The sequence below is a fragment of the Pocillopora verrucosa genome, chromosome 5 (genome assembly GCF_036669915.1).
Source record: "Pocillopora verrucosa isolate sample1 chromosome 5, ASM3666991v2, whole genome shotgun sequence".
In the NCBI taxonomy this organism is placed as follows: domain Eukaryota; kingdom Metazoa; phylum Cnidaria; class Anthozoa; order Scleractinia; family Pocilloporidae; genus Pocillopora; species Pocillopora verrucosa.
Window position 1 is genome coordinate 10,067,537 of NC_089316.1, and position 16,351 is coordinate 10,083,887.

The 16,351-nt window shown below is 36.6% G+C and overlaps 1 protein-coding gene across 1 annotated transcript; it reads right to left on the reverse strand.

Moving 5' to 3' along the window:
* Positions 1-5,974: 5,974 nt before the first annotated feature.
* Positions 5,975-15,170, reverse strand: LOC131796280 (cholinesterase-like). Its single transcript, XM_059113866.2, has 7 exons — positions 14,405-15,170; positions 12,796-12,975; positions 10,650-10,810; positions 9,682-9,786; positions 9,022-9,481; positions 7,962-8,191; positions 5,975-7,314 (listed from the first exon to the last, which is right to left on the reverse strand). Exons 1-7 carry the CDS (start codon positions 15,004-15,006, stop codon positions 7,178-7,180), a joined length of 1,875 nt encoding a protein of 624 aa, XP_058969849.2. The 5' UTR covers positions 15,007-15,170; the 3' UTR covers positions 5,975-7,177.
* Between the last annotated feature and the right edge of the window lie 1,181 nt (positions 15,171-16,351).

Consider the following 16,351-nt stretch of genomic DNA (forward strand, 5'->3'; position numbering starts at 1 on the left):
CTAACCATAAAATTCATGAAAAATTGCAAAAATGTCAATTTGGAGCGTATTCTTATAAAGGAATAAAGGTGATGAAAGGCCTTCATGATAAACTCTAAACTTTAAAAGTAATCTGGGAAACAAAAATCTATCTTGAAGCCTCAAGGCACCGATTATGGCCTAAGAATTATTCCTTGTAAAATCCATGTTTTTTTTCTCTAATAAATGCTCCTTTAACCCTTTAACTCCCATGAATGACCAAGAGAGAATTCTTCCTTACAACATCAACACAATATCAAGCAGACAAGTAATGAGTATAAAAAAAAAACAGCTATTAGGGAAATTTTAGTTGATCCAATACCAAATTCTCCAAACTAACATTTGAAGAATTGTATGGCAGACAGTAAGGAGAATTACTGAAGAGATCTTCGGAGTGAAAGGGTTAAACAAGTTATAAAAATGAGATTTCCGAACTTATTCTGCCTCGTAGCATTTTCATCCTGAAGGGAGTATTGGCATTCTAAACAGTTGCTATGGTAACAAAGGAAGTCATATGGATGGTCTTAGCGAGCTTTAGGCATTTTTTCGGTACCGGTGTTTTATCGTCAAAAACACAGTGGTAGTTCTGGTTCATCAAAGCAACAGTACTGTAAAACACCAAAAACCACCTCTCTCAGAAAGATCCAAGATATCAAACGCAGAAGAATAGCGAACTCACTGCCCGCTGACTTAGTAAATTGCAAGTCATTATCTGATTTTAAGCTAAACTTAGGAAAGTACGTGAAATAAGTGAAGTAAATTCCAATTATGAATTAACATTTATTTATCTTGTTATCTAGACATTTTTACTTCTATTTAATTTATGTATATGTACATATATATATATATCTTATTTTAGCTTTAATTTATAGTTGATGTGATATCTAACAAGATTTTGTTAACTCAACAAATGTAGATGTTAATATCTTTATCTCAGCGTAGTTTTCCACCATTTTTTATTTAACTTTAGCTATCCTCAAAAAGCAGGAAATCGTTAAATTCAGGTTTATGCATTTAGTGCAAATCAGACTGACAAGCGTAGATAGTTTACTTTTTATAAAAATAATACAACTAACCTTAAAGGAAGTTGAAATATTTTTCTTTCCTCCCTTTAATTTCTTTATTTCGCGATGTTCTCGCAACGTTCTTGCTGTATTCTTGGTGATTTCCCAGAGAGAGAGGAAAGGAGAAACACGATATGAATACATACCTGGCTATCTAAACATTGGTATTTTACCACATGTCAGAACAATATACAGGGATCTCTGAGCTCACTCCGACTACTGACGCTTATAATCTTCAATTAACAAGGACAATGCACAAGCTGATTTAATACCATGGTAATTTGCTAAGGTAAAGAGGGATAAAATTAACACTACCAAAGACAACTTGGCCGGTAAATTTCTTTTTTTTTTTGGATATCATTCGACACAAATAGGTAGCATCTCTTCATCAAAGTAACACGGTTGTAAACGGCCACTATGGTTTTCAATAAAATAAGAGTCATTACTGGAGATCTAACGCTGGCCATAAGGCTTCTTACCGCCGTCTGATTAGCTTTAGAGCACGCTTTCGTGTTTGGGTTTCGCCTTAAAGACCCTTTCCGGGAACAGCTGCCTACCCGTACCATCGGTAGCAGGTCGGCAGCTGCTTATGAAAAACGTTATTGAAACCCTTGGGACACGAGTCTCCTTGACCAGACAGAAATCGAAGAGGTCACGAAATAAAGGAGACAGTTTTATCTTCTTTGTTTGCAAATTGCTTCATATTTGACTTAGGTTAGTTTTGATTTACAAACGTAAATTATTAATTTATCTCAGGTTTAGGAGTTTAACCATTTAACTTCCAAGATCTGATGGATAATTCTTCCCCCTAACTGCTATTAACTTCCCTGTAAATTAGTTGCAAGAATTTGGTGTTAGATCAAGGAAACAACTTCTACCTGATAAGTTTAATGCTTCTTATTACATGTTTGCTGGAAAATGTATGGATATCGTTGGGAGAAGTTGTGTGTTAATCACTTCTGGGAGTTAAAGGGTTAACACAGACCGGAATTTCTGCACAGGCCACGAGAACAATTCCTTACAGTAAACAAAGAGCCAACCCTCTCGGATGTTATCCTTTTATCTGTTTGAATTTCATGATTTTCAGATTTCTTTTGTCCTATGCTTGACGCTGTCCTACAGAGAAAAAGAGAAATCTTCAATTTGATTTTAGCATAACTTCTTTTTAATTAAGTTTTATTTTGAAATAACAAATTCAAATGGATCTCCAACTGAAGGCGGGCCCAAAATTACCGACGAGCCCTGGCCTAGTCGCTAAGTTTAGTTGGTCAATTGTAAAACGAAGTAGAGCGACTGTGGCTTGATTTAACCTAAAAAAAATCAGTAGGGAGGTGAAGACATCGAACCAGGTTCTTCTTTTTGCCCCTGTGTCGACTTAGGATATTACGGACATAGAAATTTGCCGTACTTTGCCTCTTTCCGACCTCATGAAGGCATGTTCTTAATTTTAAATCTATTTTAATTACTGAACGTCGGGCATCTTAAGTTCAGTGAACAAATTCGTGCAAGGATGTTGCCCCAACCTTTTTAAATTTCCCACGGCGTTTCCTTGATCGGGATTCGGAAGGGAAAGGCAAAGGGCAAGGCTGTGTCTCATGTCTAAAAACCGAAACAGTGAAGGGTAAAGAGTTGAATTTTACTTTGTGAAGGATGTTATGGGAGACATTTCGCAAAACTAATCGGAAAATTTTGTGGAGCCGGGAAAAGAAGACCTTAATTACACAGTGCTTGAAAGGGTCTCTTGCGAGGCGTTTCAAGCATTGTGGATAGAAATTTCCCATGAGAAACAAAAAAATGTCATATGTGGAATAATTTATCGTCAACACAACTCCCCAGATCAATTCATTGAATATTTTAATGATACAATCGAAAAGCTGGCTTCCACTGGGAAAACACTTTATTTAATGGGTGACTTTAACCTATGTCTTTTAAAGACGGAATCATCTTCATATAGTCAGGATTTCCTACTGGCCCTACAGAGTTTTTATCTTCTTCCAACTATTGACAAACCAACACGCGTACGTAATAACTCAGCCTCTCTTATTGATAATATTTTCGTTAATAATCCTGATCAAGTTCTAATTAGTGGAAACATTATTACCGATGTCTCTGATCATTTTTCTCAATTTTGTATTTTGAAATCTAAGCGAGACAAACCTGTCAAGAAAACAATTAAAAAACGCGACTTCTCTCAATTCTCCTCTGAGGAATTTAATAATGATTTGTCCGCGATCGACTGGGATGCTATTATTGCCTCAAAAACAAATAATATTGATGAACTATTCTCATCTTTCTACAGAAAATTAAATTCAGTCGTGAATAACCATGCGCCTGTTAAAATTTTATCCAAACGTAAAATTAAACAACTTGCAAAACCGTGGATAACAAAAGGAATAAGGACATCAATAAAAATAAAGAACAAGCTATATGTAAATGGAATACACAGCAAATATAAATATTATAGAAATAAAGTTACAAACCTTATTCGTTTGAGTAAAAAACGTTATTACTATGATTTCTTTGAGAAAAATACAAATAATATGAAAAAGACGTGGAAAGTAATAAATGAATTAATAAATAACCAAAGGACAAAAAGCAGAGTGTTAACGAAGCTGAAAGACCCAAGCAATAACAATCAAATAACACAAAATCCTTCCAGATTACCAAATATTCTAAATAAGCATTTTGCAAGTGTTGGTAATTTACTAGCAAGTAAATTGCCAAAGAAAGATAACTATATGAGTTATCTTGGTAAATTGAAATCACCTGATTCTTCCTTCTTTTTCAAACCCATTACACCAGAAGAAGTTAAACAGGAAATATTATCCCTACCAAATAGTAAATCCTGTGGCTTATACTCCTGCCCTACACAACTGCTTAAATCTTCTTGCAATATCATATCTCCAGCTCTTTCTCATATTTTCAATTTATCTGTTATCCATGGTGTCTATCCTTCAAAACTTAAGATTTCTAAAATAACGCCAATATATAAAAGTGACGACGAGACCGACCCTTCAAACTATCGACCAATATCTCTTTTGTCTAATTTTAATAGGATTTTTGAAAAACTTTTGTACTACCGGATGAAGGAATTTATTGACAAAAACAACCTATTGTACTCCTCACAGTATGGCTTTCGCAAGTCACATTCCACAGAGCATGCAGTACTTGATATTGTCGAAGATATACTACGTAATATGGATAAACGGTACTTCTCATGCGGTGTCTTCATTGACCTGAAAAAGGCATTTGATACGGTCAATCATGAAATATACTCGATAAATTGAACTTTTACGGTTTCCGTGGATTGATAAATGACTGGTTTCAATCATATTTAAAAAATAGAACACAAACAATTCAGATTGGAGAGCACTTATCAACAAAACTTATCTCTCCCTGTGGTGTCCCCCAGGGATCAGTCCTTGGACCTCTTCTATTTTTACTTTACATAAATGACATTCACCTTTGTTCTGATAAACTAAAATTTTATCTCTTTGCGGATGATACTAATATACTTTATGCTGATAAGAATCTTAAGGCGATCGAGCAAACGGTTAATGTAGAGTTGAATAACGTACATGACTGGTTAACTACAAATAGGTTGACATTGAATACAAAAAAATCAAATTTCTTAATTTTTCGTCCTCGTCAGAAAAAAATGCATTTTTCTCCACAAATAGGTATTTTAGATTGTGAGACAAACCGAAGAGTTAGTTTAGAGCAAAAAAGTTATATCAAATATCTAGGCGTTTTAATTGATCAAAATTTGTCATGGAAAAACCATGTTGACTCTGTTATCGTAAAAATAAGTAAAACAATAGGGATGATTGCAAAGCTGAGGTACTTCGTTCCCTCTACTGTCCTTGTAAATATTTACAATTCATTAATTCTACCTTATATAACTTATGGACTCCTTGCCTGGGGCAATGCGTCAAATGCTTATTTAAACAAGATTTTAGTTCTTCAAAAGCGAGTTTTGCGCCTAATCTATTTCACCGATCGAAGAGAGCATGCCATCCCTTTATTTGCCAAAGCAAAAATTCTGCCTGTTACGTTCCTATATTATGAAGCCGTAAGTAAACTTATGTTTGATGTGCACAACCAGAGGGCTCCCATTAATATTTTGAAACTATTTACTAAAACATCTCATATTCATACCTACAATACTCGATCATCCAAATCGCAGCTCTTTAGTACAAAGTACTCTAGACTTAACCTACAAAAAAAGGCTTTCTCGCGTGTTGGTGTCAAAATTTGGAATAAGATACCAAAAGAATTCAAAACGTTATCAAAACATTCCTTTAATAAACAAATAAAAACGTCTTTATTTCAGATACTAGATAATGAAGATTCTTATCTTGATGTTGAAAAGATCTCCTCTAAACTTAAGGACTGCATAATTAAAACAAATTGATCCGATTGCTTTCAGTACTAATTTATCTGCTTCTATACTTTATTGAACAACTATTGATGTATTTACCAGTTATGCTTCTCTTTATAATTTAACAATATCTAACTATTTAGTTTTTAATTTTCTTTATATATTGTAAATGTTTGTTGACGATTGACCCGCCTCGAATAGCAAATTTGCTATCTGCGGGTCAACATAATCTAAATTATTTTGTAAAAAAAAGAAAAATAAAGTGTGTAAAAAATAAAGTGTGTGTAAAGAGGAATATGTCGTACGATTCTGGACGCAACTTATTTACCGCTCAGAATCAAACAATTTATCAGCTGGAAACAAACGCGATTGTTTTAGCAACGACCGACAGTCCGAAAATATCACTATCGGAAGTAGTTTTTAACTTGAAGTTTACGTAATTGATAACAAATCAAAGAACAGGACGCGAGAGTGAACCGAAGGTTTCCGCGTTTATGGACTTTCACATAAATTTTACCAAAAAAAAGTTTGTTTACTTTATTGACTCTAAACTTTAATAGTTTAATTATATTCTCATAAATCATTGCACCTCAACTATAAATGATACTTTTTACCGTAAGAATGCATTATTGTAATTTCTATATTAATACATGTACTTTCTAGTTTACTTCATATCTTTTGATAATTTCCCCACCATTTGTAAGTTTACAACCAACTATAGGTTGAACTTAACCTAATTTCCATACTGGCCGTTAGCAGCTTTGAAAAACAGTTCACCGTCCAGTATATCGTTTCTAGTGTAATCAAAACCATAACAAAATTCTCGAAAGTGATTGGTTATCACCAGCCCGATTTGAGCACGAACAGGACAGTGTACAAGCCATGCTTATAATTGGACAGTATAATAGGGCAGTTGACACGTCATGCCTGTGTAAGTGGACAGTATGCGCCATTTATTCTCAAATTTTGTCATAGTTTTGATTAATTGGTAACTGGATTTCGCGTCGCCCAACTCTGTCTGTGATCATACTGATGATAGACAAATCAGACTCCCGCTTCGCGGTCGTCCGATTTTGTTATCACTCGTATGATTACAGACCTAATTGGAGTCTACTCGGTCCTTTTACCATGTATGGGCGGTGGACAGAAAAGGGATAAACCAAAAAGGCCTTTCATCTAACGAACATACGACGCAAAATCTCTCTACCAATGGTCCTTGCTTAATGTGGGGCTTAATACTATGGGGCTCAGCGCCGTTAGGCACTCAACTAAGGAATTGAAATGCCCCATTACAGTCACTAGGCTATAAAGTTCCTCGAAGCACTCAGACAAAAGGAAAAAATTTGCCATCTTAAGGCGTAAAAGGGTGAAGCAGGCTACTCTATAATCAACACCGTCCTCATCTCAATAGTCAAATCGATAATCCTTTTAAGTAAACGTTTTAAAATTCAGTAAACTATGATAAGGCCACAAACTGTAACGCGGCTTTATATAAAGTACTGAACCTCAAGGGTGCTGTCATTTATTTGAACCATATTAGACTAATACTGGCCAATGCAGTCACAATATTGTCTAGGCTTGGAACTAAAATCGCTTAAAACAGTAAACTGAGGGAGAGAAAACACAACCCCTATTATAACTTAAGACAAGAGTAAGTGCCAAAATGTTACTCAGATTTTAGCCAAGGTTGGGACTATGTCCGCTAAGGTTGAAACTATATTAGCCTGGTAGTTGGACCAGGTTCGGAGATAGCATCTCCTAGTTTACGCCTATAACGCCAAACAACCACAAGAAGGACTAAGAGAAGTACACCAAGGACAACCACCACACCAATCAGGGCATACTCGGTTTCTGAAACAATGACAATAACAAGAATGAAAAAGAAAACAAAACAAAGCAATAGAAAAAGGATTTGATCATATAGTGGCTGAGAAAAGTTTTTCAGTGGCTTCATTTTGCGCATTAGCAAGTTTTCAATCAGTTGTTGCAATTCAAGACGACCCTCATTTCATTAACACTTTGCACCCCAACATATCAGTATGCATATTCTCAGTACTGTTCTCTTTACATTTCCAAAGCTGCCAACAAGGAAAATTTGTTTGACAATCAAGAGCTTCTTTAGTTGGTGATCTTTTCCTTTATTCTCATGACCTTAATGTTTGATTCAGGGGTGATATTGTAAGGAGAAACTGGATGCTGGTCACCCTTAGAGGTAAAAGGGTTAACAAGGAGGAAAAGATTACTGGGGAAGAAAATGTAACATTTTCAAGTTTTAACATCTCTTGACTTTTTACCGTGGCACAGAGAATCAAAATAAACTGTAGATGCCTTCATAGATGACTACTTCAATGAGTTTGAACACAAAAGAATGAGAGTTAATACTTGACTGGCTTGCAAAATGTGTTCTAAGACTAGAGGCATTCATTTTTTGCAGAACTTATATCTGCAGATTGAAAACCTTCACCACTTATTGATACACCATATATGAAGAGCCTTACCTTTATCAGCTACTGCAGCTGCCTGTCCAGGTGGACGTGACGTCACAGGGCTCGTTGGAATAAAAGGAACCATTGTTGGTTGTGGTTCTGTCAAAGAAGGAACCAGTAAATTCCAGAATGCCATCTTTTCTGGAAGCATTTTGGCCTGGATGGAAGAGGCCGGACTCAAAGAGATATACTGCTCTTCCTCAAGAGTGTATGCTGGCCATTTGTCATCTGGTGCTGGTTTGCTGTTTAAAAGATTTTTAAATTTGTTACATGTACAATTGATACAACAATCCATTTACATTCAAATGAGCACCCCACCCCTTGCTAAGCCTCCTCATGGCCCACCCACTCCTCCCTCAAAACAAATACTGAAGTATGTAACATCAACTCAGGCTTTATGACGTTTCATTGTAAAATAGACTAGTATTTAGAGGCCTATTTTAACGTGCCTCTATTGTTCAGAGCCTCAGAGGTCATTAAAATGAGTTCAACCAACCACATCACTGGAAACAAAAAAGTGGCGGTAATTAATTTCAGTTATGTCAATTAGGGACTGATCATTGAGGGAGGGTCGGAGGAATTTGGTTTTGTCACATGATCCCCCCATAAGGCTCTGCAGTGATCTAATGATCCCTCCTCAATGGCAGTTACTTTTCTACAGTCCCTCCTTTAACCCTTTCACTCCCACAAGTGACCAAGACAGAATTTCTCCTTACAATATCAATACAATATCAAGCAGGTAGGTGATGAGAATAGAGAAGAATATCAGTTATGGGATTATTAGTTTATCCAATACCAAATTCTCTGAACTAACATCATAAGAATTGTATGGCAGATAGTAAGGAGAATTACTAATTAGATCTTAGGAGTGAAAGGGTTAAATTCTGTTAGGGATGACTACTCTTCCAGTTATTCCCATGAAAATTATGTCATCCCCCCTCCAAAATCCTCAGACCAACCCCCAGGTGATATATCACAACAGGTCCCTAACCCTGAAATCATCACTCAATCACACTTCTGCAACAGAATGACATCAGGTAAAATCACTTCATGAATGAGTGCCCAAACTCACCCTGCCTTGGCAAAGTTACTCCAAAAGGTGATGACTTTCTTCGAGAAAATTATCTCTGCTGTTTGATTAGGTTCACTGACACTCTTGTCATACTTTGCAAAGGGACGTCCAAACACGTAAATTAGGTCACTTCCATGAAAAACTCCAGCCCATGTTGGAAACTTAGATTTGACATGATCAAAGCAGTAAAAGAAAGTATCTTTGAGTTTGTTCTTGACAAAGATATGAGCTGAACGGACAGCAGGAGCCTTAAACAATGAATCAGTTATCACATCCATGTATTTTTGACGAAACCTTACAAGAGGGTCTGTTTGGTTGACCCAGTCTGTATACTGAAAAATCACGGACTCCACCACTTTTTGGGTTTGGTTGTAGGTCCAATGCTGACCATACCTCACAAGGTTATCAAATGCGGTTTGGTTGATACCTTTATCTATATTGGGTATTCCAGGCGTTACACCTAAAAAAAGTAAAGAAAGAAAAATAACTGATAAGCTAGTTTTACACACATTATGATTGGTTCTTGCTTGTGATCTATTGAGGTAAGACCCATAAGTGAATATAAAACAAATAGGTTTCATGTTGCAGATCACATATCACATCAAAATGTGGGCTTATAGGAGGAAATACAGGTATTTGATCATAAAACAATGTCCTTACCTTTTACTGGAAGGACAAAAAACCCGCCTTCATTACGAGTAACACCTATCATTGCTGGTACAGTTTGGTTTAACTTTCCATTGACAAGGAGGTTATATGGAAGATCTGCAAAGTATAGAGTAGAGTGACATGTATGTGTCGAAAAAAAAATAACAAAACACTTGAAATAGTGATAACAGTCATTTAGTGATAACAACAATAATGATAATAATGATACTAGAATATTGATAATGATATTGAAAAATGGTTCACGATTCTATTTTCAAATATGTGCTGCATTCATGACAAATGTTATTCTTCTGCACAGGTTGGGCACTATATTTGAGAAGGCAATCCCACAGAGCCCTTTGGAAATTTTTAAGAGAAAAGGTTCGAGTTATTTCTTCAAGACCTTTTCCTACAGTAATTTGTGTAAAAGTAACACAAATGAACTTTGATGATTTTCCTGGCTTCTGGTGTTTTTTCGAGGAAATTTTGCTGCAAATGAAATTTTTGTGAACTTTCTGCAAACTTCCGAGGCACTTATTGTTTTAGTATACCAAAATTACAAATGATATTTTGCTGTGGATGCTAGTGAGTTGTGAATTCAAGAGGGAAAGTTCACTCTTCTTGAAAGTTGGGAGTGAAATTTTGAGAGAAAATGCGCTTATCTACATATTACAGCGAAGTGTAGTTCATGTATTGTTGTAATGCATTGCATGTAGGTGTGGCTTTTGTAAATGTTTGAGCTAATTTTTGTCTTGACCTGAAATTACATTTAGAGGGACTTTAGCATCTAATTTCTCCTCATGATTCCCTCTGAGTCACTGAGGAATAAGGGAAATGATCCTGAACTGCAGAAGCTGTTGATTGTTTCACAGATTTTCCCTACCTGCACCTTATGAAATGTACAGAAAACAGTATGGGCAATGTATATGCATAGTGATTTCAAGGTTAATATAGCCTGCATTGTCAAGTAGTCAACTTACCATGTAGAAAGTGATTATCAACAACTGGCAACAGCAAAGGTTTATCTGATAAAAGATCCCCAGTGATGTTCCTCTGAGCTTTCAGGATTTCTGTTACTTCCTTTTTCAACAAGCATTTCTTTAGTTCTGACATGCTGCATCCAACATAGGCTGCAAGAGCACTGTTGAGAGATATACTCAAGTAAGATTAACAAGTCACAAATTTGACTCCGAAAAATGATTAATATGTAACCTCTCCTTTATTATATATATATCTGTATATATATATATATATATATATATATACATATATATACATATATATATACATATATATATATATATATATATATATATATAGGGAGTCTGCAAGTCGATTTTCGCATGGAACAGTACTCAATACGTTGAAGCAGAGCGGAATAAATATTTTAAGAGGAAAAAAGGACGCAACTACATTTTCCTGACAAGCCTGTTTTGTGAATTGCTTCACTCTTCAGGGGTTTAATGAAAGAATATTCATGTGACTGTCATGTATATACAAGGAAAATTTACATAACATGCGGTACACTTAAAAACTTTAGAGTTCAGCTGTTGTGTAGAAATGCTTTGTTTCTGTGTCGGCATGAAGATACGAGTTCATTATGCTTATTTAGTGATAAGAGGTCAGGTCGGTAAAAAAACAAAAATATATAATATATATAATATATATAATTTTGCCTCTTACCCCCCATCCCCTCTGGAATTTCCTGGGACTTTGACCCCCCCACCCCTCCGGAATTTCCAATTCCCTCCGTGGTGGGGGTATGGATATTTTCTGGAACTACACTATATATATATTTTTTTTTTAACCTAACAACAAATTCTTGTAACTAATTTGAAAGGAAACGTGTAGCTGCTAAAAAGGAAAGTTAACAACCAGATATTGGGAGTTAAAGGGACCTAAAGTTAAATTTCATCACTGTTAAAACTGAGGAGTGCAGGGGAGAGGGGGGATGCTCTATAGTGCTAGGTCCTAGATAGGTCAAATGTCTCACAACTGCTGAGGTATGCTTTTCTAACTGACAGTAGCATTGCCTGCGGTGACATCACATGATGCATGCAATCACTGTCCCAGCCATTGGTGATGCATTTAGCAGTTGAGTAACAATGGCTAAAGGCAGGTGTCAGGAGCCTTTGAGTAGCTTCAAACTGAGGCTAAGGTAATGAAACCTCACACAGAAAAAGTCCAGGTCAGGGTTTGAGTGTGGAGTGAATCATCTCATCTCAGAAAATCAACTGAAGCTGTTTATGAAACCACAGAGCCCTTTTCTCCAATAGGGAGGGTAACAAACAATGATGATGATAATGTTGATATCTGCCAGATCATATATCTTGAGCAAACACTGATCATATTGAAATAGAATAATTTCACAGGCATGAATCTCAGTTCCAGACTTCTTGTTCACTGACCATTACAGTCAATTTTACAGTTGTGTGCTTGGTTGCCAAGCCTTTGAACAGGAGTGACACTAAGGGTGACCTAATGTCAGTTATGATACAAACCTTGATGCTTTTCAAAAGCAAATTACTCTGTTTTCAAATATTGCTAATTTAGATTTTGCTCTTTATCACAACATGGTCAACTTCAGCCTCACTCCAAATCAAAGGCCCGGCAAATAAATACACAACTGTAAAATGGCCTTTTAAACTTAAGGTGAAAAACAGGTAGGAATTAATTTCCAACAAAAACATTCTAATTAATCTAAATTAGCAACTTGTTTGCACACACAAAACCACCATGTGTATAGTTCACATTTAAAACACAAAGAGCTCTGTTGCCCTCATAGATTATTTTAAAAAAAAAAGGTTTTAATCAAGAATGCCTTTAATGTGGCTCTTTTATTTTGAAACAGATTGCTAAGAGATGGAAAAAAAGAGAAGTGAGGTTTAGGTCCAATGCACTAGCGATGACAGAATTTTCAAAACTTTTCAAAATATGGTCAATGTGTCGTACATTGTAATTTCATGTCTCATTTGAATTGTAGTGATAAAAAATTTATGGTCTCTAAAGGAAACTTGTGTTTAAAGGTACACAAACCATGGACAAGCAAATCTTGTGATGCTTTTAGATTCTGGTTACCACAATAATCATTACACATCAAAATAAATTTTTAATAAGTTTGCTCACCTGGCTAACTCTTTGGCTGTCTTTTTTTCATTTGCCCCCAATGTGGCTGCTGCACTTCCACTTTGAATAATAACTTTGTGGTAGAGCCCATAGCTGAGGGGTGATAACATGTGTAAGGCAACACTTGCTGCTCCTGCAGAATGACCAAAGATTGTTACATTCTTTGGATTTCCTCCAAACCTGTGGAAGAGTTAACAAAGTATAAAGTACTTGTGACTGAAATCTAATTCAATTGGAAAGATTTGGGAGCAAACATGTAAATGTGGAGTTTAACTTGCTTTATTGCTAGGGATAAACTTGCAAAGCTGGTAGGAATCAAAACCTCCCTAAACCAATGAAATGTTTCTTTATCTAATGTCACAAGAGTAGGACAAGGTTAAAGTCATTAGTCTCCTTAAGAAATTGAACCCCAGACCCTCAGAAGTAAGTTAAGATTTTTGCTTGGATTCATCAATGCCACATCATTTACATCATGCAAATGCAAAATAGTCATCGAAGCTGATGTTCCATTCTAGAGTGTTTTGAGCAGTCATCTACCAATACTAATGAGAGGAGATATGAAACATGGCAAAAGATAGGAAGAATGGTTAAGAGCTCCTGACTGACTGCAGTGTAACTTAGATGATAAATTGATATATAGCTATGGGTGGGAAAGCTTTAATTACAGAACAGAGTTCAGATTAACATGCTTCTTCAGGTGTACATTACATCATATTTTAAACCCCTTCATCCAGGGGAAGTGGGTGGGGGGGGGGACAGGGACTAAGGTGGGGTGGGGTGGGAACATAGCTTGATGGCCTTTTACAAAATACTCCTTCACTTGTTTACAGTTGAGTACCCCAGTCTCTCTTAAACCCTTAACTACTGGATCAAATTTGTTATTCTCCTCACTGTCAATCATATAATTCGTATAATATTAGTTCAGAGAATTTAGCATTTATTGGATCAACTAATTATCCTCAAATTGATATTTTTCTTTATTCTCATCACTTATCTGGTTGATTTTGTATTGATATTGTAAGGATAAATTCTGTCTTGGTCACTCATGGGAGTTTAAGGGTTAACCTTATCCTTCAAATAGGGAGTAAGTAAATGCAATAACTCACCAAGCCCCACAATTCCTTGAATTTTATTACTTTCACTTTAATAAGTACCCTGTGCAAGAAGCCATCTATCCCCTTGACTAAAATTGTAAATATACAGGACTTACTTCTCCCTCAATTTTTAGAATAGCATGGATACAGGAGATAGCTTATTTATAGACTTCCATGGGAAATAAAACTGTTGGTTTCTTTTTTTCGCGTGCATTTAGCAAAAATAAAGAAACATAAACATGACTGTGTTAATTTCTTCTTTGAGAACTTATTGGGTTCTATTATCTCCCGAAGAGAGCTTTTATTTCCCCCTCTTATTTAGAGTTGACTATCAGCATATCGGAACTTCACGTGAAAGTCTCAAGGAAGTAGGTGGGGAGAGGCAAACAGCATGGAGAGCAGAATTTCTGCTTGTGACTAATGTTACTGGAGTGTGGCATAGGTGATATAGATAAATTCATGACGGTAACTGAGCAATTCAGATCTACACAATGCACACTTTGAAATTTCGTTACCTTTCAATGTTTTGCTGAACCCACTGCAAGGCTTTCACTTGATCTAAAAGCCCAAAGTTACCGGGGATCTCCTCTGATCCAGTGGACAAAAACCCTAGTACACCGAGACGGTAATTGAATGTAACGACTATCACTTGTCCTTCGGTAGCGAGGTATTGACCATTGTAGACATGGTATGCAGCACTTCCTACGGAAAATCCACCTCCGTAGATCCACACCATGACGGATAATTTAAGACCCTTCTCTGTCTCTTTGTCTCGCGGGATAAAGACATTTAAATTCAGACAGTCTTCTGCTGTTTCTTTCTCTGTCGAGTTTACGATCGGGGAAGGGTTTTGAGGACATGCCTGCCCGAAAGAAGTTGTGTTCTTTGTATCTTTCCACGGGGTCGGCGATTGGGGAGCCTCGAATCTTCCTGCTTTTGCAAACGGTATTCCAAGATATTGTACGAGGGTCTTGTTCGTGTTCAAGACAATAGCTTCCCCGCGTACAGGACCAGAAGTTGTGTTTACGATCGTAGGAGGTGGGGCGTATTCGCTGAAGCTGGAAGCTACCGAAAGGATACTTACTGTTCCAAACAAAATGAAGACGGAATAGGCCATACCTTCTTCTGTTATAATGAAAAGCCAGCAGCGAAAAAGGCAAAAGAATAGCAATCAACGTGTACAATGACACGACCGTGTGAACCAGACGGGAGAATGGACTGAAAGCCGGAAGTAGCTCTCAAAATGAAAGTCTTGCTGTAGATCAGTTGATATGCCGTAAAAAAAAAATTATATAAAGCTATTGCTTGGATGAAAACTTGCTCTTTCAACCTTGACAGGTTACTACGACGGACGAAACCTCCATAAATTACATTTTATTTAATTGATGAGGCTCACAAAGCTACCACCAAAACTCAGTCTGGGGATCTGGTAACTACGTGCACGGCGTGTAATGAGACCAAATTCCGTAATTAAGGAATGCTTTTTTTTTCTTCAAAGGGTTAAGTTTTCCTTTTTTCCTCTCTTCAGGGCCATAACAAATTACTGCGAAACGGGGGTGAGATTGGCAGTCTGTCATGCAGTTGTGCAGACGGTTGCGCTCGTGTCACGCAAGGACTCCCCGGCGCGTGTAAATCCACGTAAAATTCTCCCTAGCGTCCTACGTAGACCTTGTAGGGCTCGTAACTCCACGCAATCATTCCACCCCACCGGTGATTGCATGACGTACGAGCCTATTAGGAAGTTAAATTCACGTAAATAATCATGTTGAAAATTGAAATAAATGAAATATAAGAATATTTTAATAAAATAATAATAATGTTAATAATAATAGTAATAATAATAGTAATGATAATAGTAATAATAATAGGAATACTACTATTAATGTTAATAATAGGGGTAAATAAATGAACCCTGATCGATGAGTTTCGTTTCTTCAAAACGCATAACCCACCACAGATGTAGTTAGAAAAGAACGCTTTTAACAGAGGCACGAAGTCATCCAACATGCTTTTCCGTAATTTCTTTCATAGGAAACGAGATACTTGGGCCTACCCTCCCGTTACACGCATCATGTTTCGATCACAAGACTTCATTAATAATTCGTTGGAAACTACATGTCTACAGATGTCTACTCATGTCTACACGAAACCTCATGTCGAGTACTAACCTCGTACCCAGACCTTTCACGACCTGTAGGTTGTACAGCTTCTGTGCAGTTTCAGTAATAGTTTCACGTAAACGGTAATATCAGAGCACGAGATTACTCAAGTCCTAGTAAATTGTGTTTTAAATCTGTATCGAGAAATTACTCATTAATCACTGATGGGAGCGGCAAAGTTAAAATTTAATTTGGTGCCAGCTGTTTCAAACTGTCTCTCTGCTCCCCTCCCATCTTCCCTTTGGTTGCATGCTGGCCTGACTTTCGCAATTTGAGGAAAAAGAGAAAAGAAAGAAAGAAAGA